At 50.7% G+C, this 19,315-nt stretch overlaps 2 protein-coding genes across 6 annotated transcripts in view; one reads left to right on the plus strand and one right to left on the minus strand.

Moving 5' to 3' along the window:
- Nucleotides 1–17,379, plus strand: part of LOC149372284 (uncharacterized) — a 28,535-nt gene extending 11,156 nt beyond the window's left edge. The window contains exons 1-2 of one of the 4 annotated variants that reach the window (XM_089566732.1): nucleotides 9,235–9,855; nucleotides 12,995–17,379. In XM_089566732.1, coding sequence (XP_089422858.1) covers nucleotides 9,729–9,855; nucleotides 12,995–16,263 — 3,396 coding nt within the window. In that variant the 5' untranslated portion in view covers nucleotides 9,235–9,728 and the 3' untranslated portion in view covers nucleotides 16,264–17,379. Of the gene's footprint in view, nucleotides 1–9,234; nucleotides 9,856–9,990; nucleotides 11,426–11,778; nucleotides 11,915–12,994 lie in introns of those variants that run through there. The other 3 variants (XM_089566731.1, XM_089566728.1, XM_089566729.1) reach the window with 3 other exon arrangements.
- LOC149372283 (tudor domain-containing protein 3-like) overlaps nucleotides 1–19,315 on the minus strand; it is a 110,990-nt gene that overhangs the window by 58,519 nt on the left and 33,156 nt on the right. The window lies entirely within an intron of this gene.

Below are 19,315 nucleotides of genomic sequence, written 5' to 3' on the forward strand. Positions count from 1 at the left end.
GAACTCCTGTAGCGACGAAACTACCAGCTAGAGTCATATACAAGCGTCAGAGGCAGCGGCTTCATCCCCTTCCAGCCAATGGCGTCGGCCGTTTCTCATGACCCTGCTAGGAGCAGGGAGCAGCGCCGCAATGCAGAGAGGGATCTACCCCCGAACATAGAGGGAAGGGACTACCCCCTATCTACCACAGCGTGCTTTGTCATACTAGCAGGGTCATGAGAATTGGCCGACACCACTGGTTGGAAGGGGACCTTTGACGGGGGAAAAGCCGCTATCCAACTATAGACCTGCGCAAGAAATGAAAAATGGCTCGGCGATTGGGCAGTGACCACGGCACGGCCAATCACAACGGCAAACTAACGACGGGCGGTGAAGTGGAGGGCTCCTGAAAATCATAAACAATTCTGACGTGCTAACACCATTACGAATGAGGCCCCTGATTGGCTGACGCCACCTTTAAAAAAAACCTTATCAGCGTTGCGCGACTTCGAAGAATCTGAGCTTATATAGCGGAGTGTGTGTGCCTGGAATCTCTAGAGTCGCGAAGCGCGCGCGCGAAAGAGCCGCCGAAGCAACGGGTGATGCGAGCTGGGAACGCGGGCGCCGTCCGCACTCACGCGCACTCACGGTGGCGGAAGTGAGCCGCGGAATACCTTTTTTCTTTTCTGGGTCGCGGCCTATTATTGCCGGCGCGAAACGAGCCGCGGCGAGGACGGCGGGAGGGGGAGACGAGAAAGGCTGCTCGCCTATGTGCGCGTTCGGCAGTTCGTGCAGTGCGGGCCGCGTGAAAAATCAAACAATAGAAACGGAATGCGTTACGCAAGGCAGAGAGAACAGGGGGGGTGCAAGAACCGGGGCTGGAAGAACGGAACGAGACAAGCGGGAATGACCGGGCGAAGCTTGTTTCAGCAAACAGCGGGAGGAGTGGGAGAAATGGGGAAGGGGCGACGGAAACAAACTGGTCGTCCGCATACCGCCGTCATCCAACCCTCCCTCCTCGCGGCCACTCGTCACGGACTACGGAAGGCACTCGTGTAATAGGGGGCCGGCAATTTTTTTCTCGGACAGTCAATGATCCCGGTCACCGGGAGCGGCGGCGCCTGACACGGCGCACCAGAGACAAACAGGCGCACATGGAATGCGCGTGCGGCCAGCGCCAACTGAGTATACAAGCGGCCAGGGACAACTGAGTCAACTCCGCCGTCCCCGTTTACCTGATCGGGTGGGAGGGGGTGGGGGGGGGGGGGGGGGGGGGGCTTTCTTCGTTCTGGCTGTTTCGCGTCGCTGCCGACCGCTGGCAGCGGCGGCAGCGGTTTTCAAAAAAGATGCGCGACCATCGACCGCTGCTGCGCTGTGCCCTGGCCCGGAGCTCCGCGATACGCAACGCACATGAGCGAGACGACGTAATCGAATGTGTGAGTGAGTGATCCACCGATCGAGGGAGGCATTATTAGAATCCGCGGCAGTTCCACATTTCAAGGTTCCTTGATGAACGTTGTAAAAAAACAAGGGGGGGGGGGGGGGGGGATAGAGAGATAAATACGAAATAACGAAACAACAGCGGCAGCTCATGGCAGCTGAGTTGGACAGCAGTCCGCTTGGAACCGCGGTTTATTCATTATTTGCGTCATATCCAGTAATGCATATGACACGGCGAAGTAAGCATTGAACAGAAAACAAAAGAATTCGTCCGCACGGGCTTTTGCAGTTTTCGCAGAACCATGCACTAACTCCAGAGCAGATACTTTCTTTTTTTTTTAATACGGCGAAAGAGGCACTGTAACGGAAACGACTGAAAAAAATTAACAGCCATGAAAGGAAACAGTCGTAAATCTTCAAAGCTTCGAGACCATAAAACGTGCACCACTGACCGACCACACCTGCGGCCGTTGTAACTATAAACTCGCGTCGGGGTCAAATTCACCCTCGTAGTAACGGGATTTCATTGTAGTAGGCTCGTAAACGTGTCGGAGGTTTGGGAATCGGTTAAATGGTGCCCCGTTTAACGGACTCAATTCGAAGGAGCGGCCGCAAGGTTCGCAGTTATCCGAATCCGGATATAATCGGACGATCGCCGCGTAGTCGCGCTCCCACTGAGCCCAGGTCACCCGCTACAGCTCTATCAAGAAATCAACAAAAAAAAGTAAACACGGACGCACACGAGCTGTTTGTCAGTACATGTGCATGTACTTCATGGAGAAATATTTGTTGCCATACGACGGGTGCGTTTTAACTTAAAATTAACAGTGATGGTTCAACAGCGCAAACACACACAGACCAAGAAGGAGACAAGACACACACAGCGCACAGCGCACACAGAATATCGAACGCTTCAATTTCCTTCATTTAAGGCGGCTTGTTAAAACATGCCCCCCCCCCCCCCCCCCCCCCCCCCCCCCCCCCCCCCCCTTCTCTCCTTTATCCAGCTTTTCTCTGCTACTTCTGTTTCACTTAGTCGCAGCGGCACAAACCTAATATAAACCGCGATCGTTTTCAATCTCTCTCTCTCTCTCTTTTTTTTACGGAATGCGTAGGCGACCTTCATTACTGGCGTAAAATTGAAAACCCCTGCGCTCCTTGTTGGTGAAGCAGAAGAAACTCGGGGCCATTTTCCATCAATGGAAAATTGGGCGCGACATCGCCAATACTGGAAGCAGACAAAGTAACGTCCGACTACTACAGATTCATAACGAAGCTGACGGTCACGAAGGCTTCGCCATGACGACTACGCGAAATGAAGACTTTCATAGTACTAGCTTTCAAGCTGCCAGAAATAGACGCCGCCGCTCGGGAAACTATTCGCCCGCGGTTATATGCGCTTGCTAAAAGGTAGACGTTCCACGAGACTACGTGCGCCATACATTTGCATTTTTTTCTGCGCTTCATGATAGCGTAGGAAAGTTCACATATAGAGAAGGTCGAAACAGTTTTTTTTTTTTTTTTCCATGGATGGATGGAAAACCTAACGTTAGTGAGCGCTACGTATACTGATTACATGGATATGGATTTCCCGTGATATACTTGTTCAGTCATTCCAGCAAGCAAACAGGTAGCGGAATTCAGACGATTAACCAGCAAGGTATCCCCCCTCCCCCCTCATTTTTTCATTTTCCCGTCCCCCTCGTCTGGTACGTTGAAAAAAGAAATGCCAACGTTTCCTAAAATGCATATGCGTGGGAAAGATAAATATGCGTAATAATGGGATATTACACTGCTCGGTACAGGTGCGGATTCCATGCCCTGCATGCCATGGCCTTAGCGTTAGGGACGACCGCATGGAGGTGATCCCAGATGCCGTAGCCCTGTCAGAACGCGCTTTGCGATTTTCCCGCGAGGGGATCACATGGAGGCTATTTTACCGTGAAAAAAAAAAAAAAAAACGTGCCCGCACGCAACAATAACGTCCGCCGTATTAAAAAGATGGATTTTCCTCGCAAAAGTAGGGTTTTGAAGAAACACTAATGCGATTCCACGGTCCCTGTTCGCACGGTAGTCATTATCGCAAGCCCAAGGCAACTGTGCGAGCTATGAGAAATCTTGTGAGAGCCAAAGGCGAAACATGATCTCCGGTGCGTGGCACGGCGACTACTCCGACCACTTGGAAAGTGGTACACCCGTGAAAAAGAAAACAGAAATCACAGGAAGACCTAATTAATTACGTGCCGGCAATGCGACAGCGTTACAAGCGGTTGGTGCTTTTACCGGAAGCGACGTCACTTCCGATCTGGTGTCGTCACTTCCCTGCAGCGAATGAGAATTATCCGGCCAGGTGACGTCACTCCCCTCCAGCCAATGGCAATAATCCGGTCTGGCGACGTCACTTCCCTCCAGCCAATGGGCGAATGTTATGAACGACGGTACTTTTTTTCCGGATGAGGCTCTTAGTGCAGTTGCATTAAAAAAAAATCGTCGTACGCCATTACTGCTAAATCTGGACTGCGGCCAGAAGCGAGAACACACCGCAGACCGTCCGCGATGTCGCGATGCGTCGTGAAAGCTATATCGCAAGAAGAGTGAGACGGACGCTTCGCTTTGAAACGGGCGCCCAAGGACCCGGAACGGACAGGGCACGCGCTTTTATTCGCAAAAAGCTGAGCGGGGGTCGGGGTGTGTTTCGCCATTCCGCCAGAGGAGAAAGAGCCCCCACCATGCAACAACGGGAGGGGGGCGCGCGGTTTCCTCCTCCGGCTCCTAATGGTTACGCACAGACTCCACGCAATTTCTTTCTCGTGACAAGCGCGTCCCGGCGCTCTTAATGGCTTGCACAGGGGAGACGGAGATGCGAAGGATAAGGCGCAGTTGTGGTTCCACGAGGCGGGAGGCTTTCGCTTCCCAGGCCCTGAATTTTATTGCGAGCGCCCATTCCCTGGCGCATGCGCAGTCGCTATTGTATACCTGGAACTGCGAAATTACTTACCCAATACAGCTATTGAGCCAGACAACGTACGCCTGCAAAGCCATTTCACACGATAGTGCAACCGGCAATATACCCGTCGATAGCGACCAAAAAATTGTTTCGTAAAAGCCTGGCATTGTGAGAAGTAAACTTTGACAGCGCCTGTGGCAACTCGGAATGACGCTTGTGCACGTTACACGGGCCCAATGATCGGTCACACAACCGTAAGCCAGCAACTATCTAGCATTTTTGTGTGTGTGTCATTAAAGCTAGGTAGTACCGTAGCCGAGCGCACAAACAGTGAAAACTAAACGAAAGATGCGATCCCTGAGCTATCGAGGAAGCGGTTTGTCCTAAGGAATGCTTTTTAACCCGTCTCTCCCTTAGTTAACCAAGCTCTTCTATACCGGGCGTCTCCCCCTGAGGACCATGAAGGGTGCCGCGACCTAATAGGTTTAGCAGTGTATGCTGACAATCTTGCGCCATACAGAACAGCCAGAAAGGAGTACCCAACACCACACAAATCCCTCAACAAGTTAGAAGAGAACACCCTTAGGAGACTACAAACCAACACATACCCAACACCAGCTAAATTACACCAGTGGTACCCTACAATATATACTCTCCGCAGTGTCCACATTGTGGAGCGGTAGCTACCATATGGTGTGGGCATGCCAATATAATCCCTTAGTTGACCCCATTCCCAACCCCTCGGAGGAGCAGTGGGAGGCTATTCTGCTCAGCGATGATCCTGACCGTCAGCACTGGCTGGTGGGGAGGGCCAGCGCAGCAGCAGCAGCCAGTGGACTACTGGACTAGGCGGCCCACCCACATGTTCTGAGAATATTGAAGAAATAAAGATGTTTGTAACCAATCAATCAATCAATCGGCAAAACACAAAAGGCACCTGTGTGCTGTTCGATGGCAGTGCACGTTAGTAGAACACCAGGTGGTCGTAATCAATCCACAGACCTCCATTGCGGCATCTCTTTCTCTCAACATTCTTTCACTCCCTCCCTTACCTCGGTGCGCGGTTGAGGTGTCCACCGAGAGCTGAGACGGCTACTGCGCCCCTCTTTCCTCGTAATCACTGAACTAATTTTATAACTGGGCTATATACAGCTGCCACGCGGAGGGCTGCTACCGTTCCTTTTCTCAGACCAGAGCGCTCGCCACTCACTGGTACGAGACGGATATAACGCGTCGCACCTCGTCTCGCCGAAAGGCACGCATCGTCCGTCACGTGGACCGGCCGCGGCATGCATGCAAGCAGCTCCCAACGAGTGGCCGTCAAAACGTGGGGGTCAGGGCGGCGATCGGCTACACGCCGCCCGAGGGCAAGCCGACGCGAATCCGGTTGGACTGCTACGCGGCCTTGCAGGCCGGCGCGGTCATCAAGCTCATGATGCCGCGTAGCCGCTCCTACCGCCGCCACCGGTTGCGGCGTCCTGCAGCTACCGATCACGACCGGGGTGGACACTCCGGCAAACGAGGAAGCCCCACTTCAACGGAGGCATCCGCACGTATACACGTTGATTGATATTTCGGTGCGCGCTGAAGAATCCCGGCTAGCACAGCAGTTCCCCTAGACGACTACGAGGCGCCGCAGTGTCCGCCAGTTACATCGCAGTTACCTCCTAAACCTACGTTTCGGGTATACGATGGACGCCACAGTGGAGATGCACTGCGCTGAAGAATCCTGGCTAGCGCAGCAACTAATTCGGAGCCCCAGACAACTAGCCCCTCGCAGTCGTCGTCTCAAGTTTTGCCTGAGAAGAACACAAAACAAGATCCACGCACAGAACACACGCACAATTAGCGGGACAAGGAAACGGCAACAATTTTACCTTGACTCGTTAGCATAATTATGCTGCTCACGTTTCGGAGATGTCAGCAGCACAATTCTTGTTACTGCGCATAGCGGCTGCGCACCCATTCGCAGCATGCTTGAATAATGAGTAAGAGAAAGCAGAGCAGCTATATATTAACAACGCCTAACAGGTACAACGCACAAAGAGACTAAGCGCGGAATACTTGTCCCACCGCGGGAAGCTTCGTCCTATGTACTGTCTACACAGCCGTTGCGTTTTTTTTTTTTTCTATTTCGCGTCGCGCTCAGTTACGCGCGTTCCTCTTACATAAGAAGCGAGAACAAAACGCCTGGAAAAGAAAAAAAAAAACTCGAATTCATAAAACAAAGCCGTGCAGCCGGGCGTACGTATACACGTCTGGCTCGCACCGTATTAGCATAAAATGAGACAAAGCCGCCGCGACTACCCCGGCTGACGCCGTAATTACAGGGTGCTCTGATGCGAGAACACGCACGCCAGTGAAACGGAGTCATAATCCCGCTCATGAGTAAACGAGCGCCAGCGCTTACTCGGGGAAGGAGAACGGGTTCCTTCGCGTACACATATGCGCAAGCATGTTTCGGAATTCCGTCGTGCCCATGATCCGTGCCGTCGATTCGTTCAGATGGGACGTGTATACCACAAGCTTGGGGGACAGGATTTGCCCGCCGCTAGTTCCTTTTGAGTCATAGAACAGGCACAGCCGTGAAATCGTTGCCAGCAGGCGTGAGCCCAATCGCACAGGGAAAACGCGTGCGTCAGAGCGGGTCAAACCAAGAGCGACATGTATAATCACATAACTCCTTCCAGGAAGCAGCGTGACCGTTGTCGCCCCTTTAGTACAAGCCGAGCACGGAATACCGGCGCATCTCCCGCGGTCGCGTGTGGGCAAAGAAACGCCGCTTCCTGTGGCTGGAAATATTGGGCAGCGCAGGCAACAGCGCTGTGGACCCAGGTCAACACAGCGTAGTAAACAGCACTGCAGATGAAGGCTTTTGAAAACTGTACCACGACAGACAGATACAGTCGCGGTATACAGCTTTCGAGCGGCCAATGCTTCAAATTTCAGCTCATGGGCAATAATCGGCATTCCATAGGGGTCATGCCTCTTGATGCCATTCGGGGGGCAGTACGCTTTCGTTAGAAACACAATTTTCTAGAAGCAACGTTATGGTGGCCGAGGCGATAGAAGAACCAGATTTATTTTTTTTTTTTAATGAAGAAGTTGTGCGTGAGAGTTCAGTGAAGGAGGTACCGGAAACCGTCGCACTTGCACGTGCACAGAACTCGCTCGGCACGTGCAGACCGTCCGCGTGGAGCGCACGGACAGTCTAAGACACGCAACAGAGAGAGAGAGAAAGATCCCGCACATACGAATGGATTCGCGGACGGCCTCGCGCCATGTGAAGCAACCAAAAAAGCTTCAGCGGCAGCAGGAGCAGGGGAACATGCACGACGAGTAGGCCAGGGAATCCCGTGGCCTGTTACATTCCTCGCAGTCTCCCAGCGGTGTCGCCGCCCCAAGCCACGCGCAGGTCAGTGGGTTAGGCGACGACGTGAGCACGACGACGCGGATTTTCGGTAGCTTCCCTCCTCCTCCTCAGTCCCTTGGCGAGCAGCAGTTCAGTGGTTGCCTCCTGTGCGTGTGTGCGTTCTGTGCTTAGTTGCCGACTCAGCCGTCCTACCTGGTCCTACCGGCTCTCTAAGCACCCTTTGTCTTCGCGGCGAGTAAGACGAGAGAGGAGAAATGGGGGAACTATCGGACGCCCCAGAAAAGAGAGATCCCCGCAGCAGCAAAAGAAGCACAGAAGACGACGCGCGTACGCGTCGCATCGGGCTCATCGCACCTCTCTTGGCGGCAGGGCTGGGACTAGGAAGGACCCGATGACCCGGTTCTCGGGAGGCGGCGACGACGAAAGAGAAGGACGCGCGATGCTCTGTGTGGCACATGTGTTGAGCGAATCCTCCACGGGGCGCCGAGCGTTATTTCATTGTAGCTTTTTTTTTCCCTCTCGGAGTTACCTAGGGCAGTTGCAGGGGACACACAAAGCCAGAGACATACACCATCAGCGAAAAACATGTCCTCGGTGTTTCCCTGCGGCCCACTGCACGTTTGCCGCGGCGAGCGACAACGTCGTCCTCACTCGTACCCCTTCCGATCCTCGACTTGAAACGCGAGGCAAAAAGCAGTTCGGCGCGCCGTTCGGAATACCAAAACGGCGTTGAGAAATAAATTGAAGGGGTAGAAGCAAGAAAAGCGGCGGCAGCCTCTCGCGAGAACACGGTAGGCCGCGTTCGCGGAAATCCCGCAGGAAGCAACCGCGATTAATCGGCGGAGCGCGCGACGAGGCAGCAGCCAAAGATGTACCTGGAAAGCGCCCAGAAGGGATCGCACGCATTACACGCCCACCCGCTCATGCAAACCACACACGCCGCGGTTGCTCGATTCACTCGCTTCGAATCCACTTCCCGGCCATCGACAACAAACCCCTCCTCCGCCATGCGCCCCACTCTTCTTCCCGCTCCTCACCTCTGCGAACTCCGAGCATATCATTCAATGCTTCCACCGGCTCGGCGCGGCGGAGTCGCGCGTCTTCGGAGACACGCGCCGCCACAGTCCACCACAATGCTGGCAGCGGGCCAGATCGTTTGCATCGGGAGCCCAAGGCGCCGCGCGCGCGCATCGTAAATACTCTCGGTCAGATTAACGTTTACACCATAATCGCCGCCGCCGCCGCCGCCGCCGCGAGGTGGCGCTGTTTAACAACACGAACTACGATAAGCGAGCGAACTCGACGCTTGTTTTTCGTTTGGCAAAACGCGGCCACCACGGTTGGGGCTGCCAGACGCAACCGGAAACCTCGCAGCGAGCGGAGGGAGCCGGCTGTCTCGGACCGCTGCTCTGCATACGGATAAGCGCGGGTCAAGTTATCGCGCTAAAAAAAAAAAAAAAAGGATAACAGTCTAGGAGCGTCTGCGCCTTCAAAGCCCAACTGTTTTCGCTCGCGCAGGCGGAATACAGGAAGGTCGAATCTTAGGTGCACTTCACGGTGAGAAGGACGAAAACGGAGATATAATCAGAGTCGTCGAACCTGACAGCTATACACAGCACTCCTGAGATCCCGCTGGATTACAAAACAGCGAGGGACGCAGTGTCCAAAGGATTAGACAAGCCCAATTCTACAAGTGCACGAGCGCGGAAGACTTCGAACCGAAACAGACTCGAATACGGGTTAAAACGCAAGCTGCACGCGTACTTTCCAAGAAAGCGCACTGGACCCTTCTCTTCTGCGCCTCCTTTTTGACGCCCAAAAAGACACCGCTCACAGCAAGGTCAAAGAAGGAGTGGGAAAAGAGTTTCACAACGGCGCGAAACCGCCCGCAGACGGCGCGGCGATACGAAATCGCTCGGCCAGCGGCTCCGAGGCCGCTATCGTTTGAGCGCGAACTCGGCACGTGCATGCTGACACGCGGCCAGCGAGATGAGACTCTATCGTTGTATTGCTACACGCAGAGAGGAGACCACGAGTCTCGCAGATGTTAGTGCGAAACGAATGGACCCGCACCGCTACCAACTCCTCGTCGTTCGTGCGTGCAAACGAAAACAAGGCGAGCGTCGAACGTCATTCTTTTTGTCTTGCTTAAAATGGCGAGTATGCATGCGCTGTATTTTCGTCTGAGGGCTGTATACGCTCTAAACACGACTACGCCTATATGGGAGTAAAAATAGAGTAACCCGTCTCCTAGCATACTTCCTTTTTAAAAGGCACTGCTCTGGAGGACAGCTTACTCCCTTTTAATTCCTTTCTGTTTAGAGCGTATGAGTGCGAACGACAGTTCCGCAAGCCGAGCGTGTTCTGCAATAGCCGGAGTAGACGCACTGACCCGGGCATTTCATGCGAGTGTGACGAATCCTGCAAAGGAAACTACAACTGACTTCGCCGAGCTCAAACCGATCAATTCCTCCAATGATGCAAGCGTACGCAGTCAATGTTGCCCGCGATGTACGCAGATGAACTCTAAACTGTTTGGCTAGAATGCTTCCCTGCAAGACCTGGACGACGTTCATGTAATTGCCGCTTGCAAGAGTTACACAAGCTGCGCTCACGGTCATTGTCCCATTTCGAAACGAAACTGGCCATTCGTAACCTAAGAGCCATGGCAACACACATGACGCCACTCTTATCTCCAAGCGTGGCTTCAAGCAGCACATGTCAACGGGTCCAGCGCAAACAACTAAAGATGGCGAGACATAGAGATGCAGCCATAGAATGCAAAGAAGCGCTGGAAACATTCAGCCTCCGACGCTACGTGGAAGTGTCCTGCAGCCTGTCCAACTTCGAGGAAGGACAACGATATAATAGAACACGAAAACCGTTCGTTCAACCACCTGAACGAACGCGAAATGTTGTGCCGTCACAAATTTTGACAAGGCACGTCCACTTTCTCGCCCTGGACAAAGATGAAAAGCCATCCACAGCCGACAGTCGTGGCGCGGAAAAACGCTTTCCTGTTTTCGCTGTCAACCCGAAAAACGCTGCGGGCAATCTTTCTACGACGTGCGCACCGGCGGACAACACTCGTTTCGCGGTTACGTTAGGTGTACTCTAATGCACGCGTCCGCCCAAGGCCGCCGTAAAATAGCGCGTTTGTGCCTCCCCGACGTGAAAAACGGCCGTTTTCAGAGCTCGAGCGCTCTACGGCCAAGACGTCGCCTGCCATCCGTGCTGTGCCGAGGCACTGAAGCGGCCGGACCCCATGTCAGTTCTCACCACTGGACAGCTATAACGTCTCCTCCCTAGGCCCGCTAGGCAAGAACTATTCGCTTTCCAGGCGGGGCTGCAACAGGCCGTCGTCTCGTACGCGGAACACGTTGGCAGCGCGCCCGCGCCGCAACCATCCAACCACCGGCGGCGGCAGGCAGCGAGTCGTGGAAGCGATGCCGCCAAGGGCGTCGGCGCCGAGGCCGTTCCATGCGTTCTCGCGAGGTGGCTGGCCATATCTTCACCCGCCGGAATCGACTGCTGACGCCCCAAGACTTTCTTCTCCTTTGGCCACAGGTTGAGCACGCGCGCACTGCCAAGTTTTTCCCCAGCCTCTGGAGAGATCGCAAGTTCGCGACAGATCGGATAGCATCCGGAGCCCCAACGGCGACGGGCGGCTTCTGCTGCGGGCCGAGGTAATTTTCGTTCGAGGATGCCGTATCCCCCCGACCCCGACAGCGTCCTGCGGAAGTCGTTCGGACCAATCGGTGCCAGGGGCGACTCGGTCGGCGGACGTGGCCGGGCGAAGACAACGGACGCGGAGGGTGCCATTACAAACGTCCTGCGGGCTTCACTTACTGATCTTCCCTACGGCCTACGTCGATTACAGGCTTCGGAACCACGAGTCTGGTCGGTCCAAGTACCCTAGAGAGGGAATTTCCCGCTCGAATCTTGCTGATACGTAGGACGAAAGAGTGAAACACTACCGCGAACCGCCGCATCTCGGGTTCCGCAGATATTCCCGAAGACGGGGGAGGGGGGGGGGGGGGGGGGGGGGTTGTGGGCTCGCACAACTTGGTTCTCTGCTTTGTGGTCATTAGTACCGACGACTGCTGCACAAGAGCACGGACGATCCAGCGACGGAATGTGGTCTTCCAGCATGAGCTTGAGACAGGGGGCAAAAGGTCAGGTGTTCCCTTGGTGTCTGGCAAACGCGGTGTCCATACGTATCTACATGCATGCTGGATGAAATTTGCAGCGGAAAACCCTAAAAGCTGATTATTTGTTACCCATTTGGAGTTTCTATGCATGATTCTATCTTTCTCTGTCTCCTTAAGATACGTCAGTGGCATTTATTTTCAAGGACACTTCACATGCGTTCGGCTTCCTCGCTGTAATGGAAACCACGCATGTCAACTGCACGCAATAACTGTTATCACTTTTTCAGAAAATTTGTTACTATAGTGAAAGCTAATAGCAAATATAACTTTGTTTGAACAACCTGTGTATATTCTTACATTTTAGCAGCCTAGGCAACGTAAATATATGCCCAAGATGATCCCACAGCAACTGCTCTGTCCACAGCCCGGTAATCATTTGGCCAACAGCTCGCAACTTTCTGGAGGCTTACAGTTGAATACTATGACTGTAGTATGACTATCAACATCAAACAGTCATTATATGCAGGCTCGCGTTCTTTTGTGCCATAAGATGTACGGAGGCTGATACTCTAGCTGCGCACGAGATAAGCGCAACAAGTGTACGTGAATAATTCTGACAGATAAGTTCCAGATGAAGAGGCCAAAAGAGAAACCCTTTCTTGAGCAAGGCTGCAAACCATCATGTGCGACACTGTTCTGTGCCCGCACAACACATGAAATGTACAACAAATGTTGTTTTCGTATCGCTGCTTCTGACTCTACTGGCATTCAGCAGAAAGCAACCGGCACAATAAGGCATTGTGCTGCATCGAGCAAGGAAGACAGCGATGACAAACGTGGCACTCTAAAAAAAAAAAAAAAAAAACAGCCAGAAAATCTCAGCAATCGCAGTGTACGCGTATTCACGCATGTTGGTCACTTCCTTGCTCCGAGACAGTACATGCGACCTAAAATGTCATCTTTAATTAGACTAGAAACTCTATTTACGTTTTACGAGTCTTAAAAATGCAGCTATCTTATTCCCTACTATTGCGCGATGTCTGCAGCATTTTGCGTTCTCTATTGGCAGCTGGACTGATCCGTGCTATTTCCCTGTTAACTCAGGTGGCTCCAGTATGCGTCATGGCCGGCATCGGAAGGGAGTACCGCGCAGCCTGCTCCCGGTACTGGCGGCCTGGCTGCTGCTGCTTCTGCCACTGCCTGACGGTGCACTGGGAAAGAGATGCTCCGATGTGCCCCGCGTGCCGGGCTACAAGTGCGACTGCGAGGACCGTTTCGGCCACGACGGCGTCGGCGGCTGGCACCTGTCGTGCTATGACGCACTGGTCACGGAGCCGCAGCAGGCGTTCGTCATCGAGTATGCCATCAACGACATCATCCGCATCCAGTGCGACACGGCCGCCCCGTATCAGCCGGCCTTCTTCCAGAACTTCAGTGTGAAGGAGGTGGAGCGCTTCTCCTTCAACTACTGCCCCATGCCCAATGGTTCGTTCGCCCAAGTGCTCGAGGGTGTGGAAGTGACGTCGCTGCAACTGGGCAGCTGCCAGCTGGGGGACACACTGGACTCCCGGCTTTTCCAGGGCCTCGACAAGCTCAAGAGGCTCACCATCAGTGGCAGCAAGGACCTCCGGTTCATACCAGAGGATGCGTTCGTCAACCTTACCGCCCTTGTCAACCTCGAGCTCAACAACAATGCCCTCGAGAACCTCCCCGAGAAGGTGTTCTGGCCACTCGAGAACATCACCAGCATCCAGCTAGGCAGCAATGCACTGCAGAGCCTGCATTCTAGTCAGTTCCGGGGTCTTGACAAGCTCATCAGCATTTATCTTTACAAGAACAACCTAACCGAACTTCCCGACGGAATCTTCGCCAACATGACATCTGTAAAAAATCTCGATCTCCTGCTTAACCAATTGGTAAATATCACTGAGAGGGACCTTGCAGGCTTGGCAGGCATCGAGAATCTCAAGCTGGGTGGAAACCCTTTTACAACTCTGCCAGAGAATCTGTTCAAGAACAACAGGATGCTGGGAGACCTCAACCTCAGCGTCCTGAACAAACTAGGATCTCCACCAGAGCGACTCCTCACAGGACTTAGCAGGTTGGAAAATATCACACTTCTGGACTGCAACTTTACAAGCATCCCAGAGAAGTTTTTTGCTTATGCAAATAACATGAAGAACATCAGAATGATCAACAACAGACTGACATCCTTACCTGCCAACTTGTTCAGAGAGAACACGAAACTATTAAATTTAGATCTGAGCTATAATGACCTCACCGAGCTGCCATTAACAGTCTTTGAAAGGCAGTTTGTCCTGGAGACACTCATCTTTTACCGCAATAACTTTGTGACACTAAAAGCAGGTGCCTTTGACAATCTTATTAGCTTAAAGGTGCTCAGCTTTGAGTACAACTTCATAGAAAGCATTGAGCAGGAGACATTCCAGAGGCTGCAGAAGCTGGAGGACCTAAGGCTTGCAAGGAACAAACTGGTGACACTTGAAGGGAACGCTCCCTTTGGTCTGAACAAAAAGCTCAGACGAGTCGACCTCTCGAGAAACAACCTTATCAAGTTTCCAAATATCAACTGGGACATTTACTTGGCACTGGAAAAGCTCAACCTTGATTACAACAACATCACTTATCTGCGGGTGCCAAACCTCATCTCTGTCAACACAGAAGTCTCTCTACGTTTCAACAAAATCAAGGGTGTGCAAGTCACAGAACTGGAAATACTGAAAAAGTATGAAACCAAAGAAAAAACCTACAATACTGACATTGCTGCACAGCATTACTACCACTTGGATGGAAATCCTTTTGACTGCAATTGTCAACTCTATGATTTCATCCAATATTTGTCAGAAAATAAACAAAAGGAGATTGCACTGTTCAAGAACTCTCCTTCTTACACTTGCAAGACCCCAAAAGCACTAAGTGGAAAAAGTCTTTTGGATGTTGCCCCTGAGTTGCTCACATGCACTATCATAGAAAACTGCCCAGATGAATGCAAGTGTTACTTTCGTCGCAAGGACTACACCACTCATATGGACTGCAGGCAGGCCAACCTTACCAGCCTCCCAACAGTTTCGCCAGCGAACACAAACATCCTCTACATGCAGAATAACCAAATCTCAACCATTGAGGACCTTAGCTCACAACAGTGGGAGAACTTGACTGAAGTGCATCTTGACGGCAATGATTTAAGAGCTATTGATGCCAAAAGACTCCCACGTCGTCTGCAACATCTCTCGTTGACCAATAACAGCCTGCGTTCCTTGACACCAGAAACTATGAACATGTTTGCCAACAGTTCTGCAACTCTCAGCTTGTCACTGAGCAATAACCCATGGATCTGCGACTGCACAACCTTCCCTTTTAAGGTTTGGCTACGTGGGCACGTCTACATGATTAAGGACTACTCGAATATTGCATGCGGAGAAAAAATCAGCTTCAATGACACCTGGGTGCTGTCCTACATCAATGAGATACCAGACTCGGTCTACTGCCCGACGGACGACAGTGCACAGAGAAAACAACTCGCAGCAGTGTCGGTGATCTGTGTTGTGCTCGCTGTGCTTCTTGTAGTGGTGCTTATCCTGTACTACAGAAACCGCCAGACCATCATTGCCTATGTTTACATCCACTTCTACAATGTATTCATATGCGTATTCAGCGAGGAGGACCTGGATGAGGACAAAACATACGACGCATTTGTGTCCTACAGCAGCGCTGATCGTGACATTGCCATGGCACTACTCAATGGCCTTGAAAGCAATGAAGAAAAGTTCAAGCTCTGCATTCACGAGCGGGACTGGTTGCCTGGTTACAACATCAGCTGGAACATTGTCAACTCTGTGCAGAACAGCCGCAGAACCATACTCATCGTGTCCAAGGATTTTCTTGAGAGCCTCTGGTTCCAGGTTGAGTTCCACACAGCCTATTACCAGATGCTAGAAGACAGGGTGGACAGGCTCATAGTGATCGTCCGAGGTGAACTGCCTCCAAAGGAGACTCTCGATAAGGAGCTCAAGTTCTTGCTCTCCACAAAGACTTATCTCATCTGGGGTGAGCGGTGGTTTTGGGAAAAGCTGAAGTATGCCATGCCTCACCGGAAGCAGATTCCACCAACGAACAAACTGGCAATGAGGAACCGACCAAACACAGTAATGGTCAAGACTGTGGAAGATCAAATTGCAAACCTCACGGCTGGCCAAAAGCAGGAAAAGGCTAGAGAAAAAATTGATGAGCCAGAGCCTTCAGTAAGAATAGAGAATAACAATCAAGACCAGACTGCTGTGGTGGCACCTCCGAGAAAGACACTGCGCGGTCTTGGGACTCTCGAGCCCAAAATGCAACTGCAGCCCATCTGAAGAACATGCTCATTTTGATAGATGCCAAAGTGGGAAAGGACCAAGCCAGAAAAAAAGGGCAGGCGAGTTTAGTGACTTTGGCTTGCTCTCCAGAGTGCTGGCCTCTCGAAAGAAAACAATGTAAACGAGTGAACAGTGTGTGTGAAGTGCCTGAAAAGCTGGGAATGACTTGTTTCCTGCGGCCTCAACAACCTCTGTCAATATTTGTACATTCATGGTGTGTGCATGTGTGTGTGATGAGTACAATCAAGTGTAAGTGCAATCAACAATGGTGCTGTTGCGGTGCGGGGTGTGCCTCAGGGGAAGAAGAACATGAAAGCAGTGCCCCACATGTGTGAAGGACAGTATTACCAGCACACTACAAACAAGCACAGAGCAGGAAGTGCAATGGTACCTGCAGGTGAACGTAAAGCAGTGTACAAAGTCAACTCACTAACCACCAGATGGTTGTAAACAAGTGCTGAATACTCAGACATCCTGTGTCCAAGGTCACTTTTTGTAAAAAGAAAATAATATTGCGCAGTTCTGTTGAGTAAACTTTTTATGCAATGAATGGTCACACTGCCATCATCCTTTGAATGTCGAGAAAGGAATGGAGCCTAATTTTGACCAATTGTTGGGGTAGAAAGCTGTGCACAAACAAATACTAAAATTTAAAAGGCACAGAATAGCAAAAAGAAGCACTGTGCCTTTAAATGCAATACCAACAGTGGACCTAGACAGAATCTGTGGTGAAAGATGAGAATATGAACGAACGGATCAAAAATGTCATCACTGGAAGAAGGCCACCCCATTTGTGACCTTTAATTATCAGGAACCGTAACTGGTCACCTTTCTTTTCTTTGCGAAAAACATTTTATAGAATGAAGCAAAGCCGAAGGGTGAAATAGGAGAAGACCCCTGTGCCACGCAAGACAGCCAAGTTCAAAAACAAAAGTTAGCTTCGAGCACGTTCTTTGCCAATTGATTATACTACAATGCTATTAGGCAAGCCTTGCTATAGTGATTCAGTGAAACATGCCCCGTCAATAGGCGAACAAAAGGATGCAACTTTGACTCCATGGTGCACCATCTGTTTCACACCATCTACGACAATAAAAAGCAAATCCACACTCATGCTCAGTCCACTGTTCTTGCAAGTGTCTGTTGTACAAAAGGTATATAATTAATAATTAAAAAGAACAAAAAAAACACATCAGAGCCACAGTTCTAAAATATAACTACCCATATGTCCCTTATTTTCTCACTTCTGTACGCTACGAGAGCATTGTACTGAACATAAGTCCTTCGTTATCTCAGGACACATGTTAATGTGCAACTCTACATAGCTAAGGAGAAAAATGAATAAAAAAGATTCTACAGAAAAAAAAAAGCGATGTGTAGTGTGGCCTGCTAACATAGGCCAACTGTCCACAATTAGAAGGAAGATTTGTGCACTTTTTTGCATGATAATGGCCAGTGCAATGCAAACACGGAGCGTGCTGCTTTTTGCCACAATCCACCGGCAGGTAAGCAACGGCTCGTGTCAGTTCGATTGGCGATTTTCACGACCTAGAGGAGGCGCTTAAACTGATCCAATATGGCGGCACTGTGTAGGACTGCTTGCGGAGCAAGCGTAGGTAGAATTGCACTGGTTTTAAAATTTTGCGATAAACTTGTGCTTGTCTGTTGATGGAGGCAACAATGTGTCAGCAAAACAGTCTAGTTTCTCAAGAGTGTAAAGGAATAAATGAGAAACAAGGAAAGAAATTTCTGTTTGGCGTTAGAAAACGGCCGGGGGAGAGTAGTGTGGTAGATGATCAGCACACTTAGGGGAGAATTAAAATTCACTGACATCTACAATGAAGACTGATGCGCAAGGTATGAATGACTAAACTAGAAGCTCAATTATTTTTATTCAGCACAACAAATAAACATGATAAATGGTTTTTAGCGCAACGGGAACACAACACAAGAAAGACGACAACACGGGCGCTTGTGTCGTGTTATGTTCCCGTAGTGCTAAAAACCATTTATCATGTCTGAAAACCAACTAGCTCAGCAGTTAACCCTCTTAAAGTATAAAACAAATAAACAATATGCAGTGACTGTAATTGAAAAAAGTTAGAAATGTTTGCCAGCCACTGTAGATTGCGTTTTAACTGATAAACCTGTGCCGGTTAGCATTTTTCATTTCTGACCATGTACTATTTGTTGAACATGAACACAGATTTTCGATTGCGTGTGCAAGTGGAAAGCGAGAAGAATGAGGTCACCATTTTCTGCCCGCTGTTCTCTCAAACAATTTATTTGTAAGCAATGGACAAAAGACATTTCACGAATGTACGGCCACTATGATAAAATTTTTTTTGTCCTGCTCTATTCAATTGTTGACACGCAGCCGTGTTCAACTTACAACAGCAACAGCGTGGGCAGCATGGGGCAATCGAAGTCTAAAAAGAATCAGAATGAAATGGACATTGACTGAAGTCATATTGCCCACCCCTCTCCATGGATAGCAAAGCATCACAACACCAGACATGAATGTTGTGTAATAAGTTCTCAAATTACAGAGACAGTCAAACACAAAACACCTTGCACTTAAAACATGCCCGTTAGTCATGCATGCTTCAGCAATGCTTCTTGATAAACAATGTCTCATATTTTTATATGCCCTTCAAGTTGAGGCAAATCATCTGAGTGCCTGTTGAGAACTGTGCTATCACGGTACTTCAAGCGTCCTATTACAACATGGAAACTGCGTGTTTCCATGCTCTCTGTGTATTGCTGGCACCAAAAAACTCGCTAAACGACACACAGTAGCTCTTCCATCTCGTTAGCATGGACACATTACACATAACAACATCATGGCTATTAGCTTCAGTGTAAAAGCATGATTTGTTGGTGGACCATGTCATGATCTCTTCAGGGGGATTTCAACACAGCTTCATGAGAACAGAATTCGGCCATTATTTAGGTCAAGGAGCTGACAAAAGGTCCCATAATAACTACAGACGATGGCGGCAGATCCTGTCAAACAACTTCTGCATCCAACCACTCATCACAAAAGCCA

The sequence above is a fragment of the Amblyomma mixtum genome, chromosome 1, assembly GCF_055824585.1.
Source record: "Amblyomma mixtum isolate Tamu chromosome 1, ASM5582458v1, whole genome shotgun sequence".
NCBI lineage: Eukaryota > Metazoa > Arthropoda > Arachnida > Ixodida > Ixodidae > Amblyomma > Amblyomma mixtum.